Below are 21,579 nucleotides of genomic sequence, written 5' to 3'. Positions count from 1 at the left end.
CCAAACAATCGGAATTTTGATAGCAATAGATACATGAAAAGAATCAGATTTTTATGCTGATTTCAAATATATAATTTTCATCAAGTTTAGTCTTCCCCATCAAAAGTTAAGCGCCTGAGAAAATTTGCCTTATTTTCGAAATAAGGGGTAAACAACCCCCAAAAGTCACAGAACTTCAATGAAAATCACGCCATCAGATTCAGCGTATCAGAGAACCCTACTGTAGAAGTTTTAGGCTCCTATCTGCAAAAATTTGGAATTTTTTTTTTTGTTGCCAGTATAAAGATCACGGATGCGTGTTTATTTTTATTTTTTTTTTTTTTATTAGGGGTCATTATGTGGGAGGATCTTTCCATAGAAGATGTTTTCTTGGGGGAACGGACTTTTCTATGAAGGGGGCGCCGGATTTCTCAGAATTATTTAAAGAACAATCAGAAATTAAATAAAGAAACTAGTTTTTTCAACTGAAAGTAAGGAGCAACATTAAAAATGAAAAAGAACAGAAATTATTACGTATATGAGGGGGTTCACGCCCTGGTCAATACCGCGCTGTTTATGTTAAAGTTTTTTTTAGTACTTTCAAAAGAGTTCTAAGTAAACGGCCTTTGTGATTCAGGGGTTTGTGATTCGAAAAAAATCGAACTTTAGCGTAAAGAGTGAGGTATTGACTAGGGGGCGAACTCCCTAATATACGTAATAAAAACATACGCATATAGAAATTCGTTACGTAAGTTAATTTTTAAGTTACTTCAGAACAAAATTTTGAGAAAGCCATTTATCCAAAAAACGAAAATTAATATGCAAATTTCGTTTTAAATATTCATGTACGGTGACGTCTCGCTCTTTCCGTTAAAGTTTGACTCTTTCTCACAACTCTATTTTTTAAAACAATAAAAAACTTTAGCGTAAAGAGCGAGGCGTTGAGGAGTGGACAGCCCCTTTCCTATACGGAATAATTTGTGTTCGTTTTAAGTTTTAATGTCGCTCCTTACTTTCAGTTAAAAACACTTGTTTTTTTTTATTTAATATCTTGAAAGATGCCAGGTTTTACTTTCCTGGCCAGTTTTACAGTAAGTACCCCAAAAAGCGTTTCAAATGGCACTTGTCTTCTCTTATGTTGAACAATTTCTATTTTTCTGGAACCATACTGTAACTAACAATTCGGAAATTCTCATGAAAGATGAAAGGGGGCTAAAAGAAATGAGAGAAAAAAAAAGAAAAATATAAGCTGAAGCAAAATGTCGCTTTCCACAACACTAAGTTCGTTCTAAGACACATTTAGCAACATTAAGCTGAAGCAAAATGTCACTCTTTAGCACACTAAGTTTGTTCAAATACCATATTTTACGGATTTATTCCATAATGGGCTATTATAAAAATCCGCCTGCCTTTTTTTTTAAGTCATAATATGTGGGATTTGACAAAAAAAACTGGACATGTAGATTCAAAACCTTAGAAACTCAGTATGTGAACACTTTTTACAACAAAATAATTATTTTATTATATACAATCCACAACCCCCCAGTTTACAAAATTAAAAAAGTAAAACACTGATTATGTCAACTTTTAGTAACACAGTCAAACTGTTTTCGATTTCAGTAACATTAATAATAAGGAAGTGGGTAGGGTCTTGGTGCTACCATAGACTTAACTGGTTCGATTGGACGAACTTCCGTCTTCAGAGGAACTTGTTCCGGCTGACTGGTCTTTATCTCCACTGGATCAGCATAACCTTGTTGAGCTGGTTGTTTCATAGCTGAGGCTACCGGTTCTAATGAATAATGATGTGAGTAGCCGGCATTACTCTGCTGGATGGGATCAGTAGGGGCCATTGGGCGAACTTCCATATTTGGTGGCACTTGTTTAGACTGGCCAGTCTTGGCTACTATAGGAGTAACGTAATCTGGTTGAGCTTGTTGTTTCACAGCTGTGATTGCCTGCTCTGATAACTGCTGGTATGAGTAGTCAACATTATACTGTTCAACAGGCTTCAGTGCATTTGGAATAGTATATTTAGGTGCTTCTTGGATTTTTGTCATTATGCCGTTTGCTGGGACGTATTGAACACTTGGTTTTTCTCTAGATGCTTCAGTGTATTTTGGTTTATATGTTTGACTTGGTTTGGTCTCGTAAACCCCAGTTGGGATAGGGTTTTTTGATTCATCGTGCTCTTTATCTTGGTTGCTACTAGCTTTTGAGTGGGACATCGTAGGGATAGATGGTGCTTTGGTCACTTCTGTATATTGTGGTCTAGGTGCCATTGTAGTTGTTGGTTGGATGTCTTTGAATATTACTGGAACAACGTATCCATTTTTCGAAGGCTTGTTGTCTGGATTCATCATCATTGGTTTTTTTGGTTCAAGTCCCTGTGCATATGGGTTATAATAATAACCATTTTCGGGCTTGCTTGATAATACATAATCTTTAGGAGATTTGAGATTGGTTTGAACATGGTTAAGTGTTTCAAAATAATTCTCTGAGTTTGAAACTGGCGAACCAGATGAATATGATTGACCATGATTATTTTTAAGAGAAGCCATGTTCCCGAGTCCTGTCTTAATTTGGTTTTTCTGGGCAGATTGTGTGTGTTCCTGTGGCATTGCCATGTGTCCTGTTTGAACTTCCAAGGGAAGACTGCCAACCCCCGCTGCAGGGAACATCGCGGACGAAATTTTCTCAGTTGGATTGAAGGAACTAGGGTAAGGGGATTCAGCGGGTGCTAGTGCTTGAGCGCCGTATGTTACTGGTCCTTCCATTGCTCCATTGAATGCAGGTTCTTTAAAAATATTTGGTGTTTTCGAACCAGTATTTATTTCATTGAATTCTTGCCCTTGCTGTAGGGTTTGACTGAAATTTGGTCTTGAAAAAGAAACTTGGTTGAAGCTTTGACCATTAGAAGGTGCATTGTTAGATTGACCTTGAAGAGCAACAGCTGCAAGATTACCCGAAGTTTGGAGAGCGTTGTTAAATTGTGGCCCTTTGATAGAACCAGTGCCAAAAGTGTTGGGAATTGGAATGGGTTCGTCAGAATTGGGACGTTTTACTGAGCCATCAAACATTGGGCCTTTTGCTCCACCGTTGAAATTCGGTCCTTCAATACTACCCGAAGACTGTGGACCTTTGGGCATTTTAGGATTAAATGTTGGTCCGACTGGTAGAACTGGGTTGAATGTTGGTCCAACAGGTAGAGTAGGGCTGAATGTGGGTCCTACTTGTTGAATAGAGTTAAAAGTAGGAGTTTTGACGGATCCAGTGCCAGAATTAGCTGGTTTTGGAACAGCACCGTTAAAGCCTGGTCCTTTGACTCCCCCAGCACCAATATTAGCTGGTGTTTGGAGGGTGCCTTCAAACTTTGGTCCTTTTACTGTCCCATCAAACACTGGTCCTTTCACTCCACCACTGAAGTCTGGTCCCTTAACGCTACCTGCTGATTGTGGACCGTTGGGTAGTTGAGGATTAAATGTTGGTCTAAGTGGAAGAGTTGGGTTAAATGTTGGTCCAACTGGAAGAATTGGGTTAAATGTTGGTCCAACTGGAAGAATTGGGTTAAATGTTGGTCCAACTGGAAGAGTTGGGTTAAACGTGGGTCCAACTGGAAGAGTTGGGTTAAATGTTGGCCCAACGGGGAGTGTAGGATTAAATGTGGGTCCTACTGGTAGAATAGGATTGAAATTAGGGGCTTGAACGGAACCACTGCCAAAGTTAGTTGGTGTTGGAAGAACACCGTTAAAATTTGGACCTTTCACTCCGCCAGCGCCAATATTAGCTGGTGTTGGAAGAGCACCATCAAAATTTGGCCCTTTTATAGCACCATCAAATGTTGGTCCTTTTACTCCGCCGTTAAAATTCGGTCCCTGAATAGCACCTGCTGATTGTGGACCGTTTGGCAGTTCAGGGTTAAATGTTGGACCGCTCAGTCCAACAGGGTTGAATACTGGTCCTCTGAGAGGCTCAGGATTGAAGGTTGGGCCTATGAGTTGATTGGCACTCCCGGTACTTCCTACAGTGCCCATGCTTGACGTTCCACCAGCCGACATGACTGAACCTGAACTTTGTACGTTAGAGTTTGAAGACAAGGTAGCTTGATTGGCTTGTACTCCGTTAAATGTCGGGCCTGTTGGAAGTTGTGGGTTAAATGTTGGTCCTACGGGAAGAGCAGGGTTGAAAGTAGGCCCAACAGGAAGTCTGGGATTGAACGAGGGACCGACAGGTAGGACGGGGTTAAAAGTGGGACCAATAGGTAGGGTGGGATTGAATGATGGGCCTACTGGTAGGTTTTGTGGGTTAAATGAAGGTCCGATTGGTAAAAAAGACCCCTGTGAAAGTGAGGAAGTGGATGTAACTGATCCTGTAGATGCTACTGTACCACTGGAACTAACTTGACCTTCGGACATTGGAGGTGCTGGTGGAAGAGGAACAATCGGGAAATATAAAGCTGGATTACAGTTACCGCTGTAAGATATGTCTGGTTTGTAGCCATTTTCATCTGCTACGTACCTCACAGTTTGAGTACAGCCATCAGAAAAGGTGATCATGTATTCTCCTTCCTTTGGGTCTAAAGATTGTTCTTGTTCTGGGAAATAGGTGGCTGGATCACAGTTTCCTTTGTAAGTTATTTCTGGACGGTACCCATTTTCATCAGCTTCGTACCTCACAAGTTGTTTGCAGCCATCTGGATGCACCACAGAATACTCCCCACGAACCGTATTACCATCACTGCTTTCCTGATGTGATTTGATGTCGTTGTTGATACCATCGTTGACGCTCCATGAAAAGTCATAGCCTTCCTGGGCCAACGCTAACCCGGTAAACAACACCTGAAAAACAAAAAAAAGATAAAGCACCTTTCTAAATTCTATTGGATTAGTAAACACTTACTCTGTATTGACTTCTTTATAATTTAATGACAAGGTCTACCCCGATTTAATGACAAGGTCTTTCCTTCTTCAATTACATTTCACTTTTATTTATCACCATCTATTCTTTTTCAAATTATCACATATGGGAGAAAGTAATTCTCTGAAATTTTATTTATCTTAAATTTCTATTGAAAATGGAATGGAAATCTGTAGAGACTATTACAAAAAAAAAAAAAAAAAAGAAATCGGAATGAACACAATATAACTAATATGTGTGGAATTACTTAGCGTCTGAGATATGATTAAGGTTGAAGCTAACACTTCATTGTTTAAATATGCGAGTTAGGGGTTTCCTGGGAACAAAGCGATTTTTTCCAATTTATTTATGTATTTTTGATAAACTTGAATTTTTTCAATAATAAAGTATCTTATTGGGAATTTAGATCCTTGGGAACTTAGGGATTTCCTGGGAACAACTTTTGGAGGGGGGGGGGCAAAACGATTGGCCTGTACGGATTATCAGGGTTATTGTCCCTGGGGAAAGTGGGGGAGATCATTTTTATGTCTTGTTTTTACTTGAGACTGATCGTGGAGAGATTTCCCCCTTTTAACCGGATATACTCTGAGAATGAAGTTCAGAAAAAAAAAACCAGAGAATGGAAAAATTTTTAACAAGGTTTTACCCGGGGGGATAGCGATTTAGATCCCTTTTCACTAATTAAGGAATCGCATGAAAATACAGAATATCGGTTATCCAATGGGTAAAGATACGTTTTTTCATTGCTAGCTCCACCGCCCCATCCCCTTTCACCTGAGATTCAGAATTATGTGTACGATCTTACTGAAAAATAGTGAACGGCAACATTACATCTGGGGTTTAGGAGGCAATCTTTTCACTTTGGGCAATAATTCATGCATGTTAAAAAACTTAGGAACATGATAAAAAATTTAGGAGCGAAAAGAGGAAGATGTAGAATTAACTTTTTTGCACGTTCTTTTGTTTAATTCATAACAAAAAAAAAAAATACTCTTAAGTGTACCGGGTTTTGGTATTCGTAAACACCATAATTTCTGAAACGCCATAATTTCTGAAAAGACGCCTTTTCGTAACGCATTTTTTCCTTTGCTTTCAATTAAGATATATACTTGGTTGAATCTATTTGTAATAGTAGAAAGTCTGCGACAAGTTATGAAAGTATCTAATGTTTAATTCATTGCACTTATGGAGCTCTTTTAGTTAACCCAGATATTGTATACGATTAAAAAAGGTAGAAAAATTGTGGTAATATATATATATATATATATATATATATATATATATATATATATATATATATATATATATATATATATTACACATCTTAAGGCTCTTCCGACTGCAGATTGAACTTATAGTCAAAACAGCCCTAACTTAAGTTAAAATCAGCCTTAACTTGAGTAAAAAATACATCAAAAAATAAAAATCATTCAGTTTCACCTATTACAGAAACATTTCTTTTGTGTGTAAAAGGAACTATAGCTCCTTTGGCAAAACGGCCATTTTAATTAATTAAAATCTTTAAAATCGTTTGGGAATTGCGAAGACTCATCACTATACCGAGAGCTAAATTTGGTCCTGGAATGTAGAGTAGACCCTTCAGAATACTATTACTCCACTTTGGGGGATGGTGGGTAAATTTGTTCTAAAAAATATTATACAATCTCTTGAATTGTTATGATCGTAGATAGAAAATATAAATAGACCAAGTTCTCGAAAATTTCGCGGTTAGATTTTGCCGTTGATTCGGAGTCACGTTATAGAACAGAAGAATGAAATGAATAGCGAAAACTAGCGACAATCTGGCCTCTATTTCTTATTCTTATCTCTGATTGTGGCCTTCTGTAGTCATTGGCATCCTTCTATCTTGTAGAATTCTTTGAAGAACCCTGAGTTTAGATGGTATTAAGTACTGTATGTTGATGCTTCAACACTTTCAAAAGACTTATCATAATCCTTCAGTTTAAAATATTTAAAGAAAAATTTTAAGATATTTGCCATATTCAGTTATGCACTATTTTACCTCACTTGCAATACATTTATACCATTTTTAATACTCTTATTTCCATGATTGTGATTAGACAGTATATCTAAGAAATATTTTATTTATTGAATCTTTAGAGTCATTTCTGGTTAAACTAACTAGCCTAGGGCTATATCCAGGCATTAGTAGGAAGAATATCATAAATATAAATTTTCTGAATCTGAATGAATTAAAAATTTCGATATTACAGTGTTTGTTTCAGAAGGCATAAACCGAACTGTTGTTGTAGCTAGTTTAGAAGGGGAATCTTGTACAAAGACTACCAACTTTCATATTCGTTTTCAGTTTATTTTTATCTTAGCTCCTCCCCCTTCCCTCGTCCCTAATGCCTGGATATAGCCCCCTGCTAAACCCTAAGTTTGCTGATTTTGTTATTTAGTATTCTTTTTGTTTTCTTATTTCTTTAAAGATACAGTTTATCCCCCTATTCTGAACAACACACTAAAAAAAAAAAAAAAAAAAAAAAAAAATATTGCTCATTTCTTTAAAGATACAGTACATCCCCCTATTCTGAACAACACACTAATAAAAAAATCTTACTTCATTACATACAGAATTTTTTTTTACTGATTTAAGAGTCGTTTCCCACTTTAACTGCATCCCAGCACATTATTCCCCTCCTCCACACTTTCTCTCAAATGCCTGAATATGGTCCCATAATATGCGCAAAAATTTACTGATTTTGTTCGTTTGTAACATTTTGTGTACTTATTTCTCATCAACAGTTGGTTCGTAATGCCAATTGAAAAAACTTCAGAATCTGCCCAAGTTTTGGATGTAGCCTAGGGCTATACCCCGGCATTAGGGTAAGGGGTTGAAATGCAGTTAAACTGTAAACCACTTTGAAAAATCCAATAAATATAAATTTTGTGAATGTAATAAAGTTCGAACGGTTTTATTATAGTGTTTCGTTCAAAAGAGAGGATGAACTGCGTTTTTTTTTTCAAGAAACTACATATATATATATATATATATATATATATATATATATATATATATATATATATATATATATATATATATATATATATATATATATATATATATATATATATATATATATATATATATATATATATATATATATATATATATATATATATATATATCTATTTTCAAATAGAAGATTATAATTAAAGACAACATATAACTTAAAAAAAAGGAGAAAATAAGAAGGTATGGTTTTAGGAATCTACCGAGTTACTGAGATAATCTTAATTATCAACTGTAAATATAGTTATTGCATATCATCGCTTGCTCGGCCGAAGTACGTTTAGTTTGTGATCATGAAGGTCTAAGATTAAATTAAACATTTAATACGAAATACGAAAATAATACGAAATACGAAAATAAGAAAACTAATTTGGGTTCAGAATAATCCTGGGAGATGTCTCCAAAATTTCCACTACTGATAAGCAGAGAATAAATTAATCTTACTGCAAAAAAAATAATTTTTCTAAAAGTTAACTTTCTCTAAAGTCTATTTAGGAAGGTAAACTATTATTATGCCGCAAGGAAGCCAATTTTTAGCGCCCAAAATCATCATTTCTTTTACATTTTTTTTTGTTTTTTTTTGCATGGTTTTCCATTATGTCTTGGCAGTCCTGGTTTAAAGGGGAACCAAGACAATGTGGAAACCACTACCCTTGCCCCTCTCGGCAGGGCCAATACTTGGGGGAAAGACGGTCATTCCCAATAAAATTATGGGTATCGATTTATTGGACTAAGAACCCAGGCTGAGGATCTGCTTTGAAACAGGCATATCAAAGATAGCCGATCGCCTACGGGGCCACGAGTAACCTCATAGTCATTGGTACGGTTTGGGACCTAAATTGGTGAAATTTAACTCTTTGTTTATTAAGTGTTTGAGAAACCCAATACAACTATCCCAACATAAATTACGACTGATTGTATTTTAAGTACTTCAGGGAATTCTTATATACACTAAAAGCATTTTACATTGCAATATGAAATTTGTGGCTTTTAAATTATAATTTTTTTATTTTCATGCAATATTTCGTAGATAGTGTTTGTATTTCAATAGTTCTACTAAAGGAGTATTCCACTTACCACAAGAAATCTTCTCATGTTACTTTTAAGAATTCGAAACTTGACTGATATTGATGAATGGTTTGCTTCTAGCTTATATACTGTAAGAGGTAATTGTCCTCAAGGGTGATTTCAAAGGGTTGTTTTTAGCTATATTCTGATCAGAGCTTGAACGTCCTTGCACTAGATTACGTGATTTTATCTTATGAATAACAGCTTCAATTTACAACTATCTGGCTTCCTTGCATAGTTTCATGATTTGACGGTAATATAATGGGTCAATCAGGTATCCACGTGGGAACGTATTTCTTGAAGGTAGATGAATAGTTCTATAAGATACGTGAATTCTAAGAAAACCGTACGAAATTATCAGAAAAACAATGATATCTCGGGGAAAGTGAACCAGACCCCCCCCCCCACCTCATGCCCTGAGGGCTTGCCTGGTGTCAGGCTAATAATTAATCGAAATATTCAAACTCGTAAAAAAATGTTTTACTACGGATAAACAGTGGTCCAATTTTCTTTGTGGGGGGGGGGGCACTTTTTTTCAAATATAGTAATAAGTTTATTAAAATTTGGTTTTTAGTTTGAAAGCGATACTTTTTGTAACTCAAGTAAACATGAATTTCAATTTCATTTAAATAATGTTTCATATCCTAGGATTCGATCCGTGAACTTTCCAGGGGAAAATTTTACATGGGGGGGGGGGGGGGGTTGCCAGAATTCGTAAACGAAATTGTTTTATTTTTTACTTTCTCGTTGGTGACCCCATTTTACATGGAAATTTTCAGCGGAGTTGGAATTCGACCAGTAACGGCGTGCTCGACGCTTGAAATTTCGAGACGCCCAAAATGCCGAGTTTCGCTTTTTTGGCTTCTTAGTAGTTTTAGAATTTGAAAAAAAATTTATGTATATATGCAGCTTGGAGACCGGTCGTGGTCTAAATTATCAGTGGTAAGGGGAGGGGGATCTCTCAAAATTTCCTTCCTCAGTTCAAACACAAGAAGTTGTCAGATTTCAACCCAATCTAATGAAAACTAAGAGCTTGGTGAAAGGGGAGGGATCCACATTTTTTAAATTAATTAAAAAAAAACTTTCCGAAAAATAAGTTTTTCAAAAAAAAGTAAAGGCCTTTTTAAACTTAAGCTCAGCAGATACAAATACCTGTTAAGATTCAAATTCAAAACGACCAGAAATTACCATTAAAGATTAAATGAAACCCAAAACGAACAGAAATTAAATAAACGATCATAGCAAAAAACATACAACAAGTAATAATAGAAATGAATAAATAGATCTAAAAGCGAGTAATGCTTAGATTGAATATGAAAATCAAGCTTAAAATGAAAAAAAATATTTTCCTATTGAAGCATAAATGAAACTTCAAACGAACAGAAATTAAATAAACAATCAATGCAAACAAACATACAATAGGTATTGATATAAACGAATAAACACACCTTAAACCGAGTAAAAATTAAATTGAATAGTAAACTCAAGCTAGAAGCGAACAAAAATCATTGTAGGCAGGAGTTTGGGTATCACCTCCTCTTTTTACTGTAAAAGTCTAAAACCTACTGCGTCATTAGCGCTTTACTGAAAACAAATTTTATTATAAATATTGTCTTTGGTACCTAATAATGAAAATAAACATTCAAATTATAGTAACATTTTGAACTGATGAGCTTTCAGCATTTAATATCATTATACATCAAATATTCAGTTTAATTTATTACCTCTTTTTAAAGTTGTTTAAGACGAACATAGTTTCACTACAAACAAGGGTTTGGATACTGTCTCCTTCTTTAACTGTAAATAAGAGCCAAAAGCCTACTGCGTCATTAGCGCTTAACTGAAAACGAATTATATTACAAATATTTTCTTTTCCAGTTCTTACAGCATTGAAAATAAGAATAAAATTACAGTGAAATAAATTCTTGAACGGGCGGATCTTTCAACAATTAATATCATTATACGTCAAGTATTCAATTTGATCGTTGTTTATACTTTCCACGACAGTTCAAGACGCATATAGTTTTCAGTAAAGCGCCAATGACGCATTAGTTTTTAGACCTTTACAGTAAGAGAAGAAGGCGATACCCAAACTCTTGTTCGTAGTAATTTAAGTTTCACTCGTTTTAAGATTTATTTATTAATTTACATAAATAGCTATTGCATGTTTGTTTGCATTGATTGTTTATTTAATTTCTGTTCATTTTAAGTTATTTATACTTAAATAGCAAAATATTTTTTTAGTTTTAAGCTTGATTTTCATATTCAATCTAAGTATTACTCGCTTTAAGATCTATTTATTCATTTATGTTAGTACTTGTTGTATGTTTTTTGCTATGATTGTTTATTTAATTTATGTTCGTTTTGGGTTTCATTTATTCTTTAATAGTAATTTCTGGTCGTTTTGAGTTTGAATTTTAACAGGGATTTGTGTCTGCTGAGCTTAAGTTTAAAATGGCCTTTACTTTTCTTTGAAAAACTTATTTATCGGAAAGTTTTTTTAAATTATTTTTGTTCGTTTTTGATTGCAAAAAGTTTCAAGTTTTTAAAAATTCCTTTTTCAAAACCAAACTTTTTTCTCAAAAATCAAATGTTCATCAAAGTATCAAAACTGGTATCAAAGTAACAATATCAAAGTGAAAAATGGGTTTGTTTCAACATCGGAGTTTTTATTATCTGATCTTTGAAATCTTTTTAACAAAATGGCTATCTCAAAATTTTAATCAGATGGATTTGGGGGAAAAGGGCGTGGGGGGGGGGGGCTAATTAACCTTTGGTCTCTTTTGACTCTTTAAACGTGAACTAGAACTTTATATTTTCAATCAAATGAGCCCTCTCTGAAGTCTATACGAGAATCCCTTCTATAAGAACCATATATACCCCCAGAATATAACTTACAACGCCTGTCCCTGGGACCTGGGGGGGGGGGTGTCGATCCCGGAGTTTTAATATCTGATGGTTGAACTATTTTTAACAAAATGGGTCACCTCACCAGGACATAGCTTACAATGCCTGCCCCCGGGCCCTGGGGGGTAGTGTCGACACCGGAGTTTTTGTTATCTGACCTTTGAACTATGTTGAAAAAAATGGCTCTCTCAAAGTTCTTATCGGATGGGTTTTAGGAAAATAAGGCACGGAGAGGGGGAGGGGGCTAGTTTCCCTCCGATCTCTTTTGACTCTTAAAAAGTGAACGAGAACTTTCAATTTCCAATCATATGAGCCCTCTCCGAAGTTTATACGAGCATACCTTCCATAAGAACCATATATGCCCCCAGAGCAATACATACAACGCCTGCCCCGGGTCCGGGGGGGGGTGTCGACGCAGGACTTTTGTCTTATCTGACCTTTAAACTATTTCAAACAAAATGGCCATACGTCAAGGAGTCTTCGTTATATGATCTTCGAACTATTTCTAACAAAATGGCTGCTACGAATTTTTTATCGGATATATTTGGGGAAAAAGGGCTTGGGGGGGGGGGCTAGTTGCCCTCCGATCAATTTTGGCTCTTAAAAAAAGGGCACTAGAAGTCTTGATTTCCAATCGAATGAGCCCCCTTTGAAGTGTGGGGGGAGCGAGCTAGCTGCCCTCCAGTCACTTTTGACTCTTAAAAAGTGAATTACAACTTTTAATTTCCAATCAAATGAGCCCTCTATGAAGTTTATACGAGCATCCCTTCCATAACAACCATATATGCCCCCAGGGAATAACTTACAACGCCTATCCCCGGGCCCTTGGGGGCTGTGTCGACACCGGAGTTTTTTTTGTATTCTGAACTTTGAACTATTTTTAACAAAATGTTTATCTCAAAATTTTTGTCTGATTCATTTAGGACGTGGAGGGGGGGGGGGCTTTTTGCCCTCCGATCTCTTTTGACTCTAAGAAGTGAACAAGAACTTTCAATTTCCAATCAAATGAGACCTCTCCGAAGTTTATACGAGCATCCCTTCCATAAGAACTATATATGTCCCTAGAGCTTTACTCATAACGGCTGCCTCCGGGCCCTGGGGGTTGTGTCGACACAGGAATTTTTCTCATCTGACCTTTCAACTATTTTTAATGAAATTACTATTATAAAAATTTCATCGGATGGGCTTGGGAAAAAAGGGTTTGTGTTTCGGGGGGGGGGGGGGCTAGTTGCCCTCGGATATCTTTTGACTCTTAAATATGGAACTATAACTTTCAATTTCCAGTCAAATGAGCCCTCTTTGAAGTTTATACGAGCATCCCTTTCATAAGAACCATATAAGCCCCCAGGACAACACAACGCCTATCCCCCGGGCCTTGGGGGGAGTTTGTGTTATCTAATTTTGAACAATTTCCAAAAAACTGGCTATCTCAAAATTTGTAGCGATCAGTTCGGGGAAAAGAGGACGTGCGGGGGCTAGTTGCCCTTAACTCTCTTGATTCTTAGAAAGTGAACTAGAACTTTCAATTTCCAATCAAATGAGCCCTCTGTGAAGTTTATACGAGCACCTCTTTCATAAGAACCATACATGCCCTTAGGGCATAACTTAGAACGCCTTCCCTGGGCCCTGGGGGGTTGACACCGGAATTTTTCTTATCCGACCTTTGAACTATTTTTAACTCAAGTTTACGCTGTGTAAAACTTGAGAACAAACCGGTTTATTTGTTAGTTTTTTTCAGCTTAGCGCGAGACAAGACAAAGAGAAGGTTAATATAGTATTTCATTTAAATGTTTCATGATGATCGCTCATCCAAATTTGTGTTATTTGTGCCCTTCATTTATGTTATTCTACTGTGTTCACGACACACTTATCTATCTATCATAGGCAGCGCGCTAGCGCTGTCTAAGTAAAGAACGATGTGGGCACAATGTGTTGTTTTTTGTTTTTTTTTTCTCCATACCCGGGCACTTCGTATCGAAAGAGTTGTCGTAGAAACTTCGAAAAGGGCTCATTCGATTGGAAATTGGGGTGGCTAGTGCCCTTTTTAATAGTCGAAAGTGATTGGAGGGCCCCTAGCCCCCCCCCCCCACACCTGTCATTCCCCCAAAAAGATCCAATCAAAATTTTGAGATAACCATTTTGTTCAGCGTAGTTGATTTCCAGATAGAAAATACGTTTTTGACCAGGACACTCCCCCACAACCCTCTCAGGGCAAGGGTTTTAAGTTATGCCCTGAAGGCACATAAGATCAATGTTGACAATGTACAGTTTATTATTTTCTTTTCTTTAAAGCAGGGCACTTCATATAGAAGGGGTCGTCGTAGAGACTTCAAAAGGGGCTCATTCGATTAGAAATCGAGAGTTATAGTGCCCTTTTTAATATTGGAAAGTGATTGGAGGGTAGCTAGCCCCCCCCCCTCACGCCAATCATTCCCCCAAACACATCCAATCGAAATTTTGAGATAGCCATTTTGTTCAGCGTAGTTGATTTCCACATAGAAAATGCGTTTTTGAGGAGGAAACTCCACCACAACCCTCAGGGCAAAGGTTTTAAGTTATGCCCTGGGGGTATATAAGGTTTTTATAGAAGGCGTTGTCGTAGAAACTTCAAGAAAGACTCATTTGATTGGAAATTCAAAGGGCTAGTGCCCTTTTTAATAGTCGAAAGTGATTGGAGGGCAACTAGCCCCCCCCCCCCCACGCCCGTCATTCCCCCAAACACATCCAATCAAAATTGTGAGATAGCCATTTTGTCCAGCGTAGTTGATTTCCAGATAGAAAATATATTTTTGAGGAGGACACTCCCCCACAACCCTCAGAGCAAGGGTTTTAAGTTATGCCCTGGGGGCATATAAGGTTTTTATAGAAGGCGTTGCCGTAGAAACTTCAAAACAGGCTCATTCGATTGGAAATTCAAAGGGCGTTTGCCCTTTTTAATAGTCGAAAGTGATTGGAGGGCAACTAGCCCCCCCACGCCCATCATTCCCCCAAACACATCCATTCAAAATTGTGAGATAGCCATTTTGTTCAGCGGAGTTGATTTCCAGATAGAAAATATGTTTTTGAGGAGGACACTCCCCCGCAACCCTCAGTGCAAAAGTTTTGAGTTACGCCCTGGGGGCATATAAGGTTTTTATAGAAGGCGTTGTCGTAGAAACTTCAAAACAGGCTCATTCGCTTGGAAATTCAAAGGGCTAGTGCCCTTTTTAAAAGTCGAAAGCGATTGGAGGGCAACTAGGCCCCCCCCACGCCCATCAGTCCCCCAAACCTATCCAATCAAAATTTTGATATAGGAAGTTTGTCAGCGTAGCTGATTTCCAGATAGAAAATATCTTTTTGAGGAGGACACTCCCCCAAAACCCTCGGGGCAAGGGTTTTAAGTTATGCCCTGGGGGATATAAGGTTTTTAAAGAAGGCGTTGCCGTAGAAACTTCAAAACAGGCTCACTTGGTTGGAAATTCAAAGGGCGTTTGCCCTTTTTAATAGTCCAAAGTGATTGTAGGGCAACTAGCCCCCTCCCACGCCCATCATTCCCCCAAACACATCCAATCAAAATTGTGAGATAGCCATTTTGTTCAGCGTAGTTGATTTCAAGAAAATATGTTTTTGAGGAGGACACTCCCCCGCAACCCTCAGGACAAAGGTTTTAAGTTACGCCCTGGGGGCATATAAGGTTTTTATAGAAGGTGTTGTCGTAGAAAATTCAAAACAGGCTCATTCGATTGGAAATTCAAAGGGCTAGTGCCCTTTTTAAAAGTTGAAAGGGATTGGAGGGCAACTACCCCCCCCCCCCCACGTCCATCATTCCCCCAAACACATCCAATCAAAATTTTTAGATAGCCATTTTGTTCAGCTTGGTTGATTTGCACATAGAAAATATGTTTTTCAGGAGGACACTCGCCCACAACCCACAAGGCAAAGGATTTAAGTTGTGCCCTGGGGGCATATAAGGTTTTTTTTATAGAAGGTATTGTCGTCGAAATTTCAAAACAGGCTGATTTGATTTTAAATTCAAAGGGTTAGTGTTCCTGTTAATAGTCGATAGTGATTGGAGGGCAACTAGCCCCCACTCCCATCATTCACCCAAACACATCCAATAAGAATTTTGAGATAGCTATTTTGTTCAGCGTAGGCTAGTTGATTTCCGGATTGAAAATATGTTTTTTATGAGGACACTCCCCCAGAGGAAACTCCCCCAAAACCCTCAGGGCAAGGGTTTTAAGTTATGGCATGGGAGCATATACGGATTTATAAGAAGGCTTTGTCGTAGAAACTTCAAAACAGGCTCATTCGATTGGAAATTCAAAGGGTTAGTTCCCTTCTTAAAAGTCGAAAGTGATTGGAAGGGAACTAGCCACTCCCCCACGCCCATCATTCCCCCAAACACATCCAATCAAAATTTTGATATAGCCTTTGTGTTCAGCGTAGTTGATTTCCAGATAGAAAATATGTTTTTGAGAAGGACACTCCCCCACAACTTTCAGGGCAAGGGTTTTAAGTTATGCCCTGGGCGCATATAAGGTTTTTATAGAAGGCATTGTCGTAGAAACTTCAAAAAATGCTAATTTGATTGGAAATTTAAAGGCTGGTGTCGTTTTTAACAATCGAAAGTGATTAGTAATATTTTTTGTTTTTGCTGTTGTTTAGACCAGGGCACTTCGTATCGAAGGAATTGTCGTGGGAACTTCGAAAGGGGCTCATTCGATTGAAAATAGAAAGGGTTGATGCCCTTTTTAATATTCGAAAGTGATTGGAGGGCAACTAATCCCCCTTCCACGCCCATCATTCCCCCAAACACATCCACTCAAAATTGTGAGATAGCCATTTTGTTCAGCGTAGTTGATTTCCAGATAGAAAATATGTTTTTGAGGAGGACACTCGCCCACAACCCTCAGGGCAAAGGATTTAAGTGAAGGCGTTGTGGTAGAAACTTCAAAGCAGGCTCATTCTATTGGAAATTCAAAGGGTTAGTACCCTTTTTAGAATTCGAAAGTTATTGGACGGCAACTATTCCCCCACCCCCCACACCCATCATTCCCCCAAACACATCCAATCAATATTTTGAGATAGCCATTTTGTTCAGCGTAGTTGATTTCCACATAGAAAATATGTTTTTGAGGAGGACACTCCCCCACAGCCCTCAAGGCAAGGTTTTAAGTCATACCCTGGGGTTATATAAGGTTTTTATAGAAGGCATGGTTGTCGAAATTTCAAAACAGGCTCATTCGATTGAAAATTCAAAGGGCTAGTGCCCTTTTTAATAGTCGAAAGTGATTGGAGGGCAACTAGCCCCCACGCCCATCATTCTCCCAAACACATCAAATAAGAATTTTGAGATAGCCATTTTGTTCTGCGTAGGCTAGTTGATTCCCGGATAGAAAATATGTTTTTTAGGAGGACACTCCCCCACAACCCTCAGGGTAAGGGTTTTAAGTTATGCCCTGGGGGCATATAAGGATTTATAAGAAGGCGTTGTCGTAGAAACTTCAAAACAGGCTCATTCGATTGGAAATTCAAAGGGCTAGTTCCCTTCTTAATTGTCGAAAGTGATTGGAGGGCAACTAGCCCCTCCCCCACGCCCAACATTCCCCCAAACACATCTAATCAAAATTTTGAGATATGCATTTTGTCAGCGTAGCTGATTTCCAGATAGAAAATATTTCTATGAGGAGGATACTCCAGCCAGACCCTAAAGGTAAGAGTTTTGAGTTCGGCCAAGGGTGTATAATAGGTTTTTATTAAGGATTTTTTCGTAGAACCTACAAAAAAGATTAATTCGATGAAAAAATCAAAGGAACTGTGCCCTTTTTAGAAGCCAATCTTGTTAAGGAGGAAACCAGCCCTCTCTTCATGTCCATCAGTTCCATACGCACATGAAATCCACCGTTTGAGGCAGGCATGTTCTTCATCATATATAATTTCCAGATAGAAAATATGTTTTTGAGGAGGACACTCCCCTGCAACCCTCGGGGCAAAGGTTTTAAGTTACGCCCTGGGGGCATATAAGGTTTTTATAGAAGGCGTTGTCGTAGAAACTTCGAAACAGGCTCATTCGATTGGAAATTCAAAGGGCTAGTGCCCCTTTTAAAAGTCGAAAGGGTTCGGAGGGCAACTAGCCCCCCCCCCACGCCCATCGTTCCCCAAAGACATCCAATCAAAATTTTGAGATAGGCATTTTGTCAGCGTAGCTGATTTCCAGATAGAAAATATCTTTTTGAGGAGGACACTCCCCCAAAAGTGATTGGAGGGTTTTAAGTTATGTCCTGGGGTATATAAGGTTTTTATAGAAGGCGTTGTCAAGGGTTTTAAGTTATGTCCTGGGGTATATAAGGTTTTTATATAAGGCGTTGTCATAGAAACTTCAAAAGGGGCTCATCTGATTGGAAATTCAAAGGGCTAGTGCCTTTTTTGATAGTCAAAACTGATTGGAGGGCACATAGCCCCCCCCCCCGTCCATCATTCACCCAAACACATCCAATCAAAATTTTTAGATAACCATTTTGTTTAGCGTAGGCTAGTTGATTTCCAGATAAAAAATATGTTTTTGAGAAGGACACTTCCCCACAACTCTCAGGGTAAGGGTTTTAAGTTATGCCCCGGGCGCATATAAGGTTTTATAGAAGGCGTTGTCGTAGAAACTTCAAAAAAGCTAATTCGATTGGAAATTCAAAGCCTACTGCCCATTTTAATAGTCGAAAGTGATTAGTAATATTTTTTGTTGTTGTTGTTTAGACCAGGGCCCTTCGTATCGAAGAAGTTGTTTTGGGAACTTTGCAAAGGGCTCATTCGGTTGAAAATAGATGGAGTCAATGCCATTTTTTATAGTTGAAATTAATTGGAGGGCAACGAATCCACTTCTACTTCTAAAGACCCCATTGCCTATTATTTTTAAAAAATAAATGCTGCCTTAAGATTAAATAAACATGCACTGTGATAATGCTAATTCCCATTAAGGCATCTCAGCAGTATCCCAAGAACAACTGAGGGTATTGTGTTCAAACTTTCGAGGCTACTTCTGCTCTTAAAATTTAACCAACTCAAAATAGTGTAAGTGTATCCAAGCTATCAAAGAAAGTAAACATATTTTTTTGCGAATGGTATCAAGTTTTCCATTTCAGGTCAACTAGAAGAGGGTTAAACAGTACTATTTGTGTCCAGATTTTTAAAATGGCGTATGCTGTTGAAAATTGCTGAAAATTTTTCTCCAGCATAAAAATAGCAGGCCGAACTATAAAGTTTTAAAAAACGAAAAGATTTAAAATGTTATTTTCTTTTTCCCTGAAAAGACTTTGTCAATATAAAACGAACAGAAATTAATTAAAAAAACTTTTTCCTCAACATAAGTTTTTGGTGTTATTTCTGGGGTGGTGCCGTTTTGGAGCAGTTTTGTAATCTTCATGGTCGGAAACTTCTAACGGGAGGTTTAAGCCCTTCCACTTGTATACTCTTCCTCCTAGCCTTCTTAGTAGGCTAAGTGGAAATGAAAAAATGCGCTTTGAAAAAAGATAATCCTACCTAATGAAAAAAATTGCATTTATTTTCATTTCCGTGAGTAGGTCTAATCCTTAATTACTCATGAAATTTAATTTCAGAAAACAAAGTAATTCTTAAGGAAGCAAAGAGTGAAGCTGAAGCTTAAAACGAAAAACAATTACTGTTTTGAAGAATACGTAATATATATCTATTAAACTACCTCAACTAGACTGACTCGTGATATGTTCTTATGATGGCCGGCGTTCACCCCCCCCTGGAAAATACCCCCCGCGCAAAATACCCCCCACCTACCGCGGAAAATACCCCCGGAAAATAACCCCCGCGGAAAATAAGGCTTTTCAAATTTGAGAATTTTATTTGAGTTTTATTTTTTTTATTTCTGTAGGAGGAAGGAATTTTGGTACTTGTATATTATGCACCACTCACTCAAGTTTACGCTGTGTAAAACTCGAGAACAAACCGGTTTTTTCGTTAGTTTTTTTTCAGCTTAGCGCGAGACAAGACAAAGACAAGTGACAGAATATATGGGAAATATATAATTTGGGCTATTTATTTGCACATAAGGGGGGGGGGGGGTAGGTAAAGTATTTGGACAGTTTGAAGTCAGAAAATAATTCTTTCTAGGTATAGCCACTAAACAATTACAGAAGAATAGCGAGGCATGTAGAAATTTTGTTAACTAAAAAATAAATAAATTAAAAAAAATCCATGTATAAAGTAAATGTTATTTTTCAATTAAGTGTTTTTTTCCTAGTGTTAGGTGGTTTATTTTTCAATGACCGTTTTTCCCAGTATTAAATACTACTATTAGGTTAATTTATTGTTTCATTTAAGTGTTTTATGATGATCGCTGATCAAAGTTGGTTATTTGTGCCTTTCATTTATGTTATTTTACTTTAAAATACACTTCTCTATCTATCTATCTAATATGCAAAATACTTATACCAAACGCATTTTGTATGCAGACCTGCTATACTTTATCCCCCCCCCCTAATATGCAAATATATAGCCCAAATTTATTTCTAAAGTAACGAAGAAACTAAAGTAAAAACTGGTGTCTTCTCGAATTTTACACAGCATAAACTTGAGTGAGTGGCACATAATACACAAGTACCAAAATTCCTCCCCCCCCCCCTACGAAAAAAAAACTCAAATTTGGAAAGCCGTATTTTCCACGGGGGGGGGGGGGTATTTTCCCAGGGGTGGGGGGGGGGTAAACGCCTAGAACCGTTCTTCTATCTGTAGGATTCTATAAAATTTGCGGAATATGTTCGCTTTGAGTAAGTATTAAATAAAAAAAACAAGTTTTTTTAACTGAAAGTAAGGAACGACGTTAAAACTTAAAACGAACAGAAATTATTCCGTATATTAAGGGGGCTGTCCCCTCCACAACGCCTCTCTATTTACGATAAAGTTTTTTTTTTTTTTAAAAAAATAGAGTTTTGATAAAGTCAAACTTTAGCGTAAAGAGCGAGGCGTTGAGGAGGGGACAGCCCCTTCATATACGGAATAATTTCTGTTCGTTTTAAGTTTTAACGTCGTTCCTTGCTTTCAGTTAAAAAAAACTTGGTTTTTTTTATTTAATTTTTGAACATTTTTGAATTAATGCAGATTTTGATTTTGGCTCACCGTATATTAATAATTGAAACAAAATTTGTGAATTATATTTGGTTAAATGGCTTTCTCGAAACTTGTTTAATTTTATTTACGAACGTTTTTATTAGTAATAAATATACGTAACTTAGAATTAACTTACGTAATGAACTTCTATATTCATAAAATTTTAACACGTATATTAGGGGGTTCGCCCCCTAGTCAATACCCTGCTCTTTAAACTATAGTTCGAATTTTTTTTTTTCAGTTCTTTAAAAACGACCTCTTAATCACAATCAGGTGATCAGTTGAAAAAAGTTTTTTTTTTTATTTAAGTCATTATATTTTTATTTAATAATTATGGGAAATCCGGGGCGCGCGGAAGAACGAGGTGCCGGCGCCCGGGACATCGTCCGGCATGGTCAGGTCCTTCCCTATAGCCCCCGACCCTCGCCGTCCCCCCACTACCCGACAAAAACTCCTCTGAAAAAGGATGTAAAATTCCCAAAAACCAAAACTAAATGTTAACATTGAGTAAAGTTCATAACTTTCAGCCCTCCCCCTGGGGACTTTGGGGGATCAAG

At 37.4% G+C, this 21,579-nt stretch overlaps 2 protein-coding genes across 2 annotated transcripts in view; one reads left to right on the top strand and one right to left on the bottom strand.

The window, feature by feature from the left end:
* The window catches only part of LOC148955442 (translocation protein SEC63 homolog), a 105,247-nt gene that overhangs the window by 58,182 nt on the left and 25,486 nt on the right, over positions 1-21,579 (top strand). The window lies entirely within an intron of this gene.
* LOC148955444 (uncharacterized) lies at positions 1,476-9,093 on the bottom strand. Its single transcript, XM_089102258.1, has 2 exons — positions 9,011-9,093; positions 1,476-4,817 (listed from the first exon to the last, which is right to left on the bottom strand). The coding sequence occupies exons 1-2, from the start codon at positions 9,026-9,028 to the stop codon at positions 1,605-1,607; spliced, it is 3,231 nt and encodes a 1,076-aa protein (XP_088958384.1). The 5' UTR covers positions 9,029-9,093; the 3' UTR covers positions 1,476-1,604.

The sequence above is a fragment of the Artemia sp. Qi Xiang Cuo genome, chromosome 2, assembly GCF_049724085.1.
Source record: "Artemia sp. Qi Xiang Cuo chromosome 2, ASM4972408v1, whole genome shotgun sequence".
NCBI classification, from domain to species: domain Eukaryota; kingdom Metazoa; phylum Arthropoda; class Branchiopoda; order Anostraca; family Artemiidae; genus Artemia; species Artemia sp. Qi Xiang Cuo.
This window is presented reverse-complemented; position numbering and strand designations above follow the sequence as displayed.